Source organism: Corvus cornix, chromosome 4 (genome assembly GCF_000738735.6).
Source record: "Corvus cornix cornix isolate S_Up_H32 chromosome 4, ASM73873v5, whole genome shotgun sequence".
In the NCBI taxonomy this organism is placed as follows: Eukaryota; Metazoa; Chordata; class Aves; order Passeriformes; family Corvidae; genus Corvus; species Corvus cornix.
This window is the reverse complement of record NC_046334.1, coordinates 4,371,776-4,385,911: the sequence shown is the minus strand read 5'-3', so window position 1 is coordinate 4,385,911 and position 14,136 is coordinate 4,371,776. Positions and strand designations below refer to the sequence as shown.

The window sequence follows — 14,136 nt, the reverse complement described above, 5'->3', positions numbered from 1 at the left end:
ATGGTGTAAAGAATTTGAATTGTGCCCTACCACCTCAGAGTGTGAGCACAGCCTCAGTAAATAGAAATGAGCAGCTCTTCCAAACTCCTATCACTGCTCAGAGTGGTGTCACATTCACCTGACAGATTTTGCATGCAGTACTGCTGCCACTGCTGAGTTGGTACTGACACAGCAACTGCTCTACAAGATTGCTGACAAGTCTGAGAGGCTTCACACCAGCAGAAGCCACTTCCAAAGGCAAGGTGGGGAAAAAAAGCCCTCCAGAGTTCAATGACCCTCTCAGCTAGTGTATCTCAACTGTAGATAGCTGACATTTCTGGACCTCCTTGAATAAGCAATGGAGCTGTGATGGCTCCAAAAGTCAAGAGGGGCAGGACCCGAGTCCCATCCACCAAGAATCTAATCCTGTAAGTGATTAAGCACACAGCCCTAGGCTACTTATGCTTTCTCACTGTTTTCTGCAGACACAATTAATCTCTTGCATCTGTGTTAATCATCCATCTTCACCCAGAGATAAGGAAGAAAAATAAATGAATTTTTCACACTTCCCCACTTCTGTAATCACAGGTGTCATCAAGACACAGGCTTGTCAAACACTAAAGAACATCCCTTACCGCAACACTTTAGCTAAAATACTGAAAGCACAACACTCACTGAAACTCAGAAACTAAAATCACTTCCAGAACATAAGACATCTCTATTCATCATAGTTATCAACTTTAATACAGAGACAATTATGGCTGGACTCCAGTTAATGAGGGCTACTATTAAGATGAATGGTTTGTATCAAGAAGGGTTCATGTCCCTGATAATGAAGCCTGTATTTGTTCATCTACTCTGCAACCAGTGAACAAATCCATACCTTCTGAGGATCCAATGTACTTCAGGTACATATTAACAAAGCAATTGCACACCTGTGATTGTGCAAAGGAAGCCTTTCTGTAGGCTACCTGTAAATTTAAACGTTGAAACCTTTTTGGGAAACCTACCATGCTGCTTCTGCTTAGGGTTGTACATCTTCCACCAGCGAAATATGATAAATCCATCTTGAATTCTACATCAAATAAATTGGAATAAAACAGAAGTTGAGAGAGAGACAATCCCACACCCTACATGCAGTTTGTGCAGAGATCTGCAGCTGCAGTAGTGTACAAGCAACACGAAACCACAAAGCATTACAGCACACAGTGTATGACACAATTCCTGCTTTAGCTGAAACTTGTAAAAAAAACCATATTCACTGCCTCCTCAGGGCTTTCCAAGTTTGACAGCAAGAATCAAAGCTACAAACTATTTGCTGGCATGCAGTTTATGAAACAAATTATTCGGAATCCCAGGAAATAAATGCCAACTACTTGGCCAACAGGAATCTTCCAGACTTAAGAGCAGGAAGATGAGGGAGTCAAAGACATAAATGAAAAAACAGTTTTCCTTCACACTCCAAAGTGGTTTATTTGACAGGTATTAAGGACAACTACAATCTTATCCAGCACTCACTTCCAAACGATAACACTAAAGCAGCAAATGAGCTTGCAAGTATGTAGGAGTGTTAAATACCAGCACCAAAAGAGAAAGTCTAACACTTACAAATACACTGCTCATTTGGAAGGCTGCATTTTGATTTGTGCTATTTAGACCTGTATTTAAAACCCTTATTTAGAAGGGGGACTCCCCTGGAAATCTGTACCTGATGGACATATCCTCTGTGATGAAATAGATTTCACGCACCATGACTTTCCCAGACAGCACAGAGAACGAAAAGGAACCTAATTATTAAAAAAAAAAGTGCTTATTAGCCTAAACTTGTTGATTTTGTGAACAGAGAGAATACAGCATTAAATTATCTGAAAGGGGTTAACTGGGTATCTTGAGCTTCCCTTTTTGAAGGCAAGTCAGAGATTCAGAATACAGAAGACAAAGCACACAACTAAAGGATGCTGGGTTGGCACCATCCAACAATACAACCAAGCCCCTGAGGCACGAGTCACTCAGAAACATCCAGGTGCCTGGCAAAGCTTGTGAAAAGAGTTAGAAAAGCTGTTTTGAACATTCAGAGTTTCAAGCCATTGTGTGCAACACCGTAATCAGAGAAATAAAGACTCCTGATGGACTATTTTTAAAAATTTTAAATGGCTATAAGGATTTCAGTCCAGTTATTATGACAAATTATGTTTACAGCAGGAAGGTTTAGTAAGTTTGAAGAGACCAGCAGCTAATGCAATAGCCCAGATTTTTCCTAAGGCTTTTCACCTCACCCACAGAAAGTTAAGTGCACCGTAATTTAAAAAAATAATAAAAATCAGCATTAAACAACTGAAACCAAGCTGTAAATCATGGGATTTAATTACTGTTATGCTCTGCTTACTGATGAGTTTTATAAAGAATACCACGTATTTGGCCAGCCATATCAGCTGTCCTTACTTAATGGCAATTTCACAGAGAAGTTTTAATAAAAGTCTATAGATCAAGTGTAGCAGCCAGAAAATATTTCATCTATTTTGCTCTTCAAAAAAGCTGGATTTGAAGATGGTTTGAAATATGGTTCTTAGATTCTTGAGGACATAAGCAAATGAATTGCAAGGGTGTCTCTGACAGGCCAAGTGTGAGTAGGATTTTTTGGTTTTAAGTTTTCACTACAGTTATGATGAATAGTTGCAAAAAAAGTCCAGAACTAAAGTCATTGCTGTTCTGTGAAGCAGACAGAGGAAGGCAGAGGAGTAAGTGAAAGAAAATTAAAAGTGTGATCAGTGAGGCTGTGGGCTACAGCCCTCTGTGACTCAGCACCAGATATTTTTGTAAGTGGGTGAGTACCCAAGTGATTTGTACTGACCTGTTTAATTCAAAAATGTTTAAAATATTTTAATAAAAAGTTAATGGATTTTGATGCAAAATGTTCTAGCCAGTATCAATTCTACATATCACAGTCCCAGTATGGATCAACTTGTCATTAGTTGTTCTGACAGCTTATTTAGAAAGCAAGGCCAGTGCTGGAACAGGGACTCAAGGCTTGAGTCTCTGCTTTGAGTCCACCCCATACTGAACATTTTCAAATCACCCTAACAAAGGAACACTGAGTTTACATAAGTTTTTAGCAAACTGAGGTATAATAAAAAGCAGCAGACAAAGGGTGGCATTACATTAATCATAACTTACCAATATGGATGTAGCCATGTTTATATAATCTGTTAAGAACCAATGTTAAAATGAGTCCAATGTTCCGGGAATTATAGTAAGTTAGGTAGATAATCCATCCACAGGACAATATTGTTGCTGTTGAAAGATTACAATGAATTAAAGCATTTTTTTAAAGTACCCTGACCCAGGTAAAAACCTTACCTATTAGGACTACAAGGCATAACAGTGTTCTTCCTGCTCTCCAAAAAATTTGAAACTATGGGACACTTTAAGGAGTGTTTTCAGAGAAATGGTGTGAGAAGGGTGTGAAGAGTTGGGGGGGAAGGGGAAACGGGAAGTCCAGAAAAATATAGACTCTTCACTGCTCTTCCTTTTCCCAGTATAAAAAAACCTGTCCTCCCAGAGGACCTGCAGAAGGCACCACGTTATTTCATTACATCACTTACCATCTAAGAAGTGAAATTTTATAGATTGAATCGTAACGTGCGCTGTCCCACATGGACATTTATTTCAGAATACCCTAAAAAACCCCCCCACCACCAAAGTCATACTACCTGCCTTCCCTACTCTTCTCCAAATTATGAACTGTAACTTAAATTTCTAGTCTTTCAGGATTACCACAGGAAACGTTATCATATATGGAACCAATTCCTACAATGCTGCATCCTGAGAGAAACGTACCAGCCCTTGGGTTAGCAGCAATCTCTCAACAGTTCAAGCATGGAATTTGATAGAAAAAAAAGGAAATAGCAATCCAATGAGAAACATGTTTTTTTTAAAAAAAAATTAGGCCTGCTAATCCCCAAAGTAATTTTTACTTTAGTTGATTAAGAGCTAGTAACCTATTTCTAACTACAAGGGTTCTCAAAGCTTCCAGAAGGACAAACCCAAAAGGAATGGCACGGCCAAGGAATGGACTAGTTCTAATTCACTTTACTGATAATTACCATTCTGTTTCACCCGAAGCAGAGTAGGCAAAAAGCCTGAACTTTATAACAGAAGTTTCTCATTTATGCTAAAAATCACAGGTTTATTGTACTTTCATGGAAAAATCTGAAGTGCAGAAAGGCATAGGGGCATCGCACCTTCACTTTGAAGAGAGTTCAGAGGATAAATAATAATAATAATAAAAAAAATTTACAAACAGAATCTGTTCTTTTACTGTTCATTTTTTATTTTTTAGTGGGATACTCCACTGCTTAATAACAATACTTTGTTGAAAGAGAAAGAGAAGGTGAAAAAGACTCCCATGACTTTGTCGTTTCCTTGCTGGAAAATGGAACCAGTGTGACCAAAATTCAAGCAGCTCATACCCTTGGGCAATAAGCTGCTTGACATGTTAAACAAACCAAATCTGTGCGGGTGATTATACAGGAAAGAGCAGGGAGGGTGGAAGCTACATCCCAGGAAAGAAACTCCAGCTGAGGGAGTATTGAGGGAAGGCACACTCCAAGGACAGTGTTCACCTCCCCCACTTTCAGATGAGTAAGCTCCTCACTGCTGGTCCTCTGTGGGGAGGGAGAAAGGTGGGATGACTCAAGCTCTGAGGGTCCATTCCAGCCATAAAGCTTAATTTGAGCCTAAAGTTCAACTAGACACTGCTAGATAGCTGAAGTCAAGAAGGTGCCCTCTTAAGGTGACACATACTGAGAAAAATCGGGAAACCAGTGGAGTTTCCAGTCCTGATCCACTGCCTTCACCACTAGTCTCACCTCTGCCACAAACTGTAGGCTTTTCCTTAACCAAATCCCATAAACTCCATTCATTTCATTATTACATTCTTGATTTTAAAGCCTCTTCACTGAGACCAAGTTTTGGAAATTACATTTCCAAAGTTTTACTGCATGTGATTTTTAGAAATTATTCCAAAAGTGAGCAACAGCTCTTTGAGGAGCATGTTCATTTCTGGAATTCATCACCTGCTACTGAGACCAATAGTTAGCTCTTTCAGCATTCAGATGAGGAAATTACTGATATCTTTTTATGTTCTCTTATAACAGGATGCCATAGGTCAGCAGATAAAAGCAAAGAAGGAAAGCCTGCTTGAAACTGGGTCAGTTAATAAACATCACTTAAATGTGTTTCTATCCAAACTTCATAACAGGAAGCAAGTCAAAGCTTTTGAAGACAAAATTTTCAGATCTATTTGCATCTGTTCCACATTTTACCGTGAGCTACTACCAGTGACTTCCCCTATTTTCATCTTGACTACACAGAGAACTCTACGTTGAGTACAAACTTTCCACTCACATTAAAAGTGAAATAAGTAACAACCAGGAAGCATCCTCAGCTAATTTACCTATGTCCTTTCTATTTAATTTGGCCTATTGAAAAATAATTCCAGTATGTCAATAGCCAACAGACTGCTTTAACTTGTCAGAAGTGAAAGTGAAAAAATAAAGTTGTTTTTCTCATGTTGCTCTGAGTCCAAAAGTCAAGGCTGAAAAGCAGGCATTCTCTACCTTTGGAAAAGGTCTGAATTCATTGCACACTTCCAGTATTCTTACATGGACCTGAGTACAACTTGGTATTTATTTTGCTGTCCTTGATCCACCTGTTCATAGACTGAGAAAATAAAAGTACCTACACAAATATAAGCAATAGCACTAGTGCTAGGAAAAAGAAAACCAACATACCTAAATCAGGCATGTTTACAAATCCAGCTCATAACTGATGACATGACAGCTGGGCTTAAAGGCTCATTGTGGCACACAATTTAGTCTGGAAGCTGTGTCATTAAACACAATGGTCTTTAGATCACCTTCCAAACTACATCATATTAAATGGCAGGTAGGTACATACTGGCATAAGGAAGTTATTGTAGCTGACTGTCATGCTAATCCTTTGTAAAGTATCACAAAAGAAATTCAACCAGAACAAAAGAGGTTAACCTTACCTACTAACAGCCAAACCACATTGGAGTCATGTTCAGTCAGGAAGTCTTCCAGCTGTGTGATACTTGGGACAAAACTATCATTTTTTCTTTGATCCATTGCTACACTGTTTTTGCATCAGCACCTATAGAACTGAAGGAAAAAGAAAACCATATCAAAACCAAAATGAGTAACAAGCACAGTACAGTTTGGAAAAAACTGACTATATACCATGTTAAATCATCTCCAGCAGTCTGTTTCACACAAATACGAATGTACCTGTTTTATTCCTTCAATAACAACTTCATGATTCTCAGCTACCTCTTCTTCTACTCTAGAGCTCCAGAAACACTTCCACTCATCTCTGCTGGAACAGTTTCCAGGCACATGACTGCCCCAAACAAATTACATATCAACAAAATACCAGAATATGCTCTCCAAATTTAGTACCCTGGATGCCCTGTACAGCATAGAAAAGCAAATAAATGTCTAAATCTGTTGTGCCACAGCAGTCAAAAGGCAACTGAACATGCAAATAAAAATGAGGCTGTATTAAGCCTACTGACATGCAAAAATGCAACATGAGACTAAACCCCTGCCCTTGCAGAAGAAAAGGCCAAAGCAGACACTTCCAGGAATTATGGAAAATTCCTAGAACTTCCTGATCCACTGTGTCCATTAATTCTGCTTTAGGATGGATTTGCATCATTCCATAAAAACTGACTACCTGATTGATCTGTTACAGAGAACAGAAAACGAGTCCTTCCGATCTTACACCTTTATTCAAACCACCCATAAATTACCTTGCAACTGGGTTATATTAATTAAATGTGATTAGCAGTGAATTGCTCAACTCAGCAACATCTGTAATTACACAGCAGTATTTTTGTTGCATTGGTTTCATTTGAAGTCTTCTCCCTCGGATGTTATCTGTCAAATCTTCTTACAAAAAGAAAGGCATTAATTCTTCTTCTTTTTTCTATTCTCTAACACATTCCAGCTCCTGGCAGCCTGTCTTCCTGACAGTATTCAGCCCTCAAAAAAAATGAGTAGACTTTATTCCCCTTTGTTATGAAGTCTCTGATGGTCTCCCATCAAGACTCTAGAACATAAAACTAAGTAACACTGGTGAGTCCTTGGTTTTTCAGCAGCATAACAGCTTTGGAATAGTCAGTATTTGCAAATGTTAGCAATAAATGTATCAAAAGTTTTTTCCTTTAATACTCATACTACTCTCACAATTTTAACTGAAAGAAGTTGGGAAAAAACTGCCTTTAATGCACTTGTTTCTCCTGTTGTACTCTGAACCAACAGCCTGTGTTTAGAACTAAAATAGGAGTACAGTCCCAAGAATAAGTGCTAATAATTTGTTCATTACCCTTTCTGTAAGAAGGAATAGAATGGGGAGGAAAGAATATGAGAGCAACAAAGACAAAAAGAGAAACAACAAAAAAACAATGAACCAACACCAGTTTCCAGCAGGGATGATAAAAAAGCTACCAACTTACTCCCCTGCAAGGGGGGGGGGGGCTGAAATAAGCATCACACACACATAACACAGACTTTAAAAAAGGAGCCACTGGTTCAGAAGGGACTTTAGAACAGCAAATTAAATCACATAATGGCACTGTGATTTGCTTTAAGACATCCACAGTACCTTAATAAAGAAGCCACATGTCAGTTTGTATGATGAAGCAGATGATGTCTCTGCAGGCAGCCTCCAGGAGCCTTTAACCCCTGAATCACAGGGTAAAGGGAGAAACCCAAATCAACACTTCCAGCATAAAAGGACAGAACTTCTTTCCCTTTCTTACCAAGGGACAACAGGATCACTCTGCTGTGATCAAAACCACCATGGAAATGCTGTCAATAGGTGAGGACTGCCTATCTATTGCCTCAACCACTAATATTGAACTCCTCAAGGAAGCAAACCATGGCTTTTTCCTAAGAAATTGTCACCCAGCATTACATGACACTTAGAGAGGACATTAAAAACCATGAAATAGGACTGTGGCAAGACAACTTGGAGGCTGAAAGTATTGAATCTTGATACTTAGCTACTTAAATAAAGACAGTGTTCATCATTTTTTTGTCATCACTAACCATAAACATAAACTGCACATACTTTGAATTTTTTGGGGGGATACATTTGCTACCTGCATGCAAATAAATTCAGGAACCCCCTATCAGTAATCATGTGACAATATATCATTTTGGAGCTTCAAAGATGACCCTTTAACAGCCTGCCCCACTTATTTATTTTTTTTCTCTTTTGTTAGGGTAGTCTTTGCCCTTGATCAAGTCCCCTGAGGAAGAGGATGCTGACAATCAAAGTGTAACCACCCAAAACCAGGCAGTTGCAACGCCTGCACTGGATGTGAGCTCTCAACACACCTCTCAGAGGAATCAGGTACTTAATAATCCACTTAGATTATGAATTAATCATAATCTTTAACAATGCCCAGGCAGAAAGGGACCTGGGGGTACTGGTCGACAGCCGATTGAACATGAGCCAGCGGTGTGCCCTGGTGGCCAAGAAGGCCAATGGCATCCTGACCTGTATCAGAAAGAGTGTGGCCAGCAGGACCAGGGAAGTCATTCTTCCCCTGTACTCGGCACTGGTGAGGCCACACCTTGAGTACTGTGTCCAGTTCTGGGCCCCTCGGTTCAGGAAGGACGTTGAGATGCTTGAACACGTCCAGAGGAGGGCAACAAGGCTGGTGAGGGGCTTGGAACACAAGCCCTATGAGGAACAATTGAGGGAGCTGGGATTGTTTAGCCTGGAGAAAAGGAGACTCAGAGGTGACCTTATCGCTCTCTACAACTTCCTGAAAGGTGGCTGTAGTCAGGTGGGGGTTGGTCTCTTCCTCCAGGCAGCAGCTGACAGAACGAGAGGACACAGTCTTAAGCTGCACCAAGGGAAATATAGGTTGGATATCAGGAAAAAGTTTTTCACAGAAAGAGTGATGAAGTACTGGAATTGTCTGCTCAGGGAGGTGGTAGAACCACCATCCTGGAAGTGCTTAAAAAAAGACTGGATGTGGCACTTGGGGCCATGGTTTAGTTGAGGTGTTAGAGCATGGGTTGGACTCAATGATCTTAGAGGTCTCTTCCAACCTGGTGATTCTGTGTAATGTAATAGAAAGGGGACGCAAGCAGAGACTTCAGGAGTACACACTGTTCATAAGGTCCCTGTGCATTTATAAGGCCCAGAGGATAAAGGGACAAGATCTGGATCACCAGGATTGCTTAAAGGAAGAGACGCAGTCTTTCCAGGACAGATATTTGCTACTTTCAGTAACCAGCATTTCTTTCTGACAACAGTCCTGCACCTTCCACACCCTATACACTGTAACCACCTTCCAGCCTTCCCCTTCCGCATCCTATACACTGTAACCATAGGTTTGATGCCTGCAGGCTTCTCACTGCCCACACTCTGCTACATTTACTCCTGTGTGCAATGTTAACTTGCAATCAGACCAAACTGTTGCACTCCCCAGGAACAATGATCCATAGGTTGCTGAGCCTGGAATGTTCTTTCATGCTGCCTGCTGTATTAACATTAAGGAACTACTCTTGGAAGGATAAGACCCAAGGGTGTGAAACTGACTCTTGCCAACCATGCAAATACACAAAAGAAAATGTAACGAAGAGGAACAGAAACCCAGAACTTCAAATTTGTATCTCTGAGTTTAATTATACTCTTTTCTCAAGGTCTCTGCTGTTCTGTGATGAACAGCTCAGTCAGCATACTGAAATATAGTTCAAAACCATGGTAAGTGTTTGGATTTATTTGCCTTCCCTCCTGCCTTATTTTTACTATTCATTGTATCACTTGTGGCTCTCATTTACCACATACCACGTTAATAAATACAAAATGTATTAGCTTTCTCCTGGGAAGAAGACAGGAGAAAAGGTATTCTGTGTCACTGAGGTGATAGAACACTGATACTCATTTTATCTTTCCAGCAGTCCTTTAGGGCGTTGTGTAGTTGTCTTTCTGCAAATGAGTATCTGAAGCAAGGAGAGATAAAGGCCAAATCCCTTATTTATGATGCCCAAACTGAAATACTCAGGGCCTGCTTTTCAGGTTGTGCATGTTTGGAGCACTTAGCACACTCAGAGCAGACAGTGGACTGGGTTGAAGATGTGAGGGTTTGATATTACTGTAAAGTTGGACCTCGTGGTCAGCCAGGCTGTCTTTATAGCAAAAACACATACTTAACAGACTTTAAAAAGTGACTTTTAATTACTTGTGTCACACATTAATCCATTCTTCACGGTACAAAAAAGATGCAAGGGAAGTTATAATCCTGGGGGGGATGCACTTCATTTTCAGCCTGCTTCCAGTGTTACAAGCCCAACCCAATTTTCATCACAAATATTCAATCCCTAAAAAGCCAAATACTCAAAAGCAGCTGCTCCCAATCTTTATAAACTCATTTCAATCACATCAGATAGGTAAACTCGTTTTAACCTCAGCCTGGCAAATTAACTCAACACCAAGAACAAACCTCTGCTTGAGCTAAGTCATTAAAAATTTACAGGAGGCATGCATATATGCAAGAGCTGGCAGGATAGAAACCACAAGCTCAATGACTGGGCTCTCGGTCACCAGAGTGCAGTCACTTGGCAGCTGCAAGCACCTGTAAAAGGTTTGTCCTGCACCTACACCTGAAGACAAAGGCAATAAATGTTTTAGTCAGTGCCTGGGAGCATTAGGGTAACATGGGTCTTGATCGGGGCAAGAAAAGGAGAAAGAAAAAGAAATGTCTGTCTACCACATCCTTTGTAACACTGTTTTCCTGGCACACCCTTGTAGAAACAGCTGAATAAAAGGGGTGTCCAAAGGTGGGGGGAAAAAACAGAACTTCATAATGAGGAAAAAAAACCTTTTATATGGTCATGAAGTGGGTAGGGAGATAATGGACATTGCCAACTCCCTTATTACTGCTGGAATTCACGGGGGGAATAAACTAGGAGTTTAAATTTGCCAGACATATCCCTCAGATGTTCACAGAAATCAAGTGTTTATCAAATATATGTTAATTGGTGTTATTAGAGGTTAACTACCATTCCAAGGATACTCAACTCCCAACTTCTACAGCAATTACAAATCAGTGGAGTTACAATTACACCCAAAGTGACACATTAAATGACAGGAGGCAAATCCCCCTGGTCTCAATAAATGTATGTAGATAATATGTCTGGATGCCTCACATCTCCAAAAAAGAAGCCATACCCAAGGCAATTCCTTAATGGAAAGAAAAGGCATTTTTGCATTACCCACTCCATCACTGCCTTTCAAAGGGTGTCCAGCACTTCTGTTATGAAACCAGAGCTTTAGATAAGTAAATGATATTATAAAGGAGGCTCACAAATGTAGACACAACTGGACTGAATTTTCCTCTCAGGGTATTCTTACACTGTCAGCACCCAGAGGCACATTAGGCACATCTCACAAAACAAAAAGCTGCCAACCTTGGCATCTCTCCCAAAATGCTCCAGCTAGGTCAAACACTTCAAACCCATCCCAGCACTGCTTAGCAAACTCAGCTACTCTTCAGTCAACAAGCAAAGGAAAGAGGAAGGAAGAGAAGGAAAGTTGTTCTCAAAAAAAAACCCACACAAAAAAACTGAGAGAAGTGACAGCACCCATAGAGCAATTCTGCCACAGGACACATTGCATCGCCTTCATAACTGGTACCAAATTAAAATTAGCATCTCTGGGCTTTTTTAAGAAAAAAGATTCAGGTCTATTTTCCTCCCTGTCTGCCAGTGCTTGGAGTCCCACTAGCGGTAAACTGTAAACAAAATAAACTAGGGCGTTAATTATACTAATGAAATCCTACTACAACCTCCAGCAGAAACAGCTGAACTGAAAGCAGAGCCCAGCACAGCCACACCTGGTTGAGCTGGTGTGTAGACACCCTTAGTCAAACAAATTTTGCACTACAGTAGCTTAGTAAATAACAGGTCTACTTCAAAATTAATTAAATCGAGATTAAAGCATACTCAAAGGAACTGTCAGTGTAAGATAAAAATCATTCTCACAATAGCCTACCCAACGAGGTAAGAGGTTCACAGCACAAGTGGTATCTTTTATTTATCTATTTTTAATGGTATAGGACATGAGTTTCCCTGCAGAAGAAATCAAAGACAAACTCCTGCCATGGCAACAAACATACACTACTTCCACTGCTAGCCTAGGAATCCCTGATTGAATTGGGATGATTTTTCATTTAACTTCTAAAAAGTAAAAATATACTTCTTAACCTTGCCTCCCAGACTTGTTCAGGGGAGCTGGTTCTTTTCCTGCTTACATTGCCAGGTCTTGACGGTGCAGAGGAAAAAAAGGGACAAAACAAAACAAACAAAAAAAACCACCCCAAGCCCAAAACTCACAAACAACAGAACACAGAGGCTCACAACAGTAGAAATAAATAAGAATTTCCCTCATGCACACTCTTCAACTTAGAGAGAAAAATCAAAATATTGCCTTTGGAGCCTTTGCTGTTGGTCTTAACAAAGAGGCAATAACTTTTTTTTTCCTCCCCATTTCCAATTTGAGCTACAGCACTGTACCTTTGAAATTCTCTATGAAACTAAGTCACCTACTCCATACCTATGAATTTTTCAAGAAGTAATCTTCCTCTAAACTTCTCCTCTGACACATCACCACAATTTGGGGAAAGGGGAAGCCTGCCACAAATCAAACTAAGAATCAGTCTTGTAGCTACATATACCATCATCCTTAAGGGAACCATGTATAGGTTCATCCCAGCCTGGAGTCACCACAACGATTTTGGTGCAGCAACAAGTGCTAGGATAAGTGATATGAGAAGATAAGAAGTTACTAGGAGAAGGTATTACACTTCACAGTAAACACAGGATAACTGCACACTGCTAACCAAAAGCATTAACCTCTTGCCTATTTCCCACAGGGTAAAATGGTGCAAAAGAACAATCACCAAACAGCAGCTGATGCACATTTCACATGCCAAAGGTCTCTAACAGCATTCCCAAAAGGGTGAGTGACTTCAGCATGCCATGCACAAGGGTAAGAGCTCTCCCTAAATGTGTCCATACCTTTGCACAATCAACTCCAGATGATCCACCACAAGCAAAACCTATTCATGAACGCTGTGAAAACGTGCAAGTCCAGGCCATGATCCTAAACAAACATCCCTGAACACCCATTCAGAGTCAACTGCCTAACTGGACACTCAATACTGTTTTTATCAATGACTGCTTGAATAACCTATTAACATACTTTTACAAACAAGAGGAATACTCCTACACTCCAGTTTTTCTTCTCAGTTGCCAAAATATCTGGCCCCATTGTTTAGCTGGTAAAAAGCAGGGGGGAGGGGAAACCCTGCACGGCTGCAATAAAAAGAGCAAGCCAGAAAAGCAGAATTAATGGATTAAGTCACACAACAGAAAAACTCACATGGCAATAATTGTGGCCTTTTGAACATTAAGCCTGATAAAGTTACATGTTGCAGCAAACTACCAACTTCGGAAGTTTTCACAAAGTTGAGTAAAGGCTGCTGGGGAGACGTGTCTTAAGATGGGAAACCAATCCAGATGGAAATTGTGATTAGGATATTTGCTACACAGCCACCTCCAAAACACACCTCCACCGTATCAGTGTTATGTCGTGTATTATATCTGTCGTGCACATGTTACATTGATAATTACATCGGGTTTTTTATTGATAATTCAAAGTGCAAGCACGTTATGATAACATAATTATGTATTATTACCATGACAGCTTCAGACACACCAAAAAGCAGGTGCACGACGTGTTAAATCCCCGTGTGTGCGTTAAACCCTCTCAGGACCAGAGGCATTGGCAGAGATCGCCTTTCACCGCCCAGGGACCAGCACAGGGAAACTTCCCTCTCAGGCCAAACACAACCGGAGGCGCCTGAGCTCCCGCCCCCTGGTCTCACACCCTTTCTGCACGGCGTTAACCCGCTCCAAAGGGAAAACACGGAACCCCCGTCACCGGAGGAGCTTCCCCCGGCATCGCTCCCCCAGGAAGCGGCCGGGACCACGGGAAGCAAGGCGGGACCGGCACCCGGAGGTGAGCACACCGCCCTCCGGGGCGGACGGATGGGCA

At 40.8% G+C, this 14,136-nt stretch overlaps 1 protein-coding gene across 11 annotated transcripts in view; it reads right to left on the bottom strand.

Annotated features, from left to right (window-relative positions):
• KIAA1109 (KIAA1109 ortholog) overlaps positions 1-14,136 on the bottom strand; it is an 88,895-nt gene that overhangs the window by 74,480 nt on the left and 279 nt on the right. For all 11 annotated transcript variants that reach the window (XM_039550305.1, XM_039550295.1, XM_039550296.1 and 8 more), the window contains exons 2-5: positions 6,032-6,161; positions 3,154-3,270; positions 1,688-1,766; positions 990-1,054 (exon numbers count right to left, since the gene is read on the bottom strand). In XM_039550305.1, coding sequence (XP_039406239.1) covers positions 990-1,054; positions 1,688-1,766; positions 3,154-3,270; positions 6,032-6,128 — 358 coding nt within the window. In that variant the 5' untranslated portion in view covers positions 6,129-6,161. The remainder of the gene's footprint in view (positions 1-989; positions 1,055-1,687; positions 1,767-3,153; positions 3,271-6,031; positions 6,162-14,136) is intronic.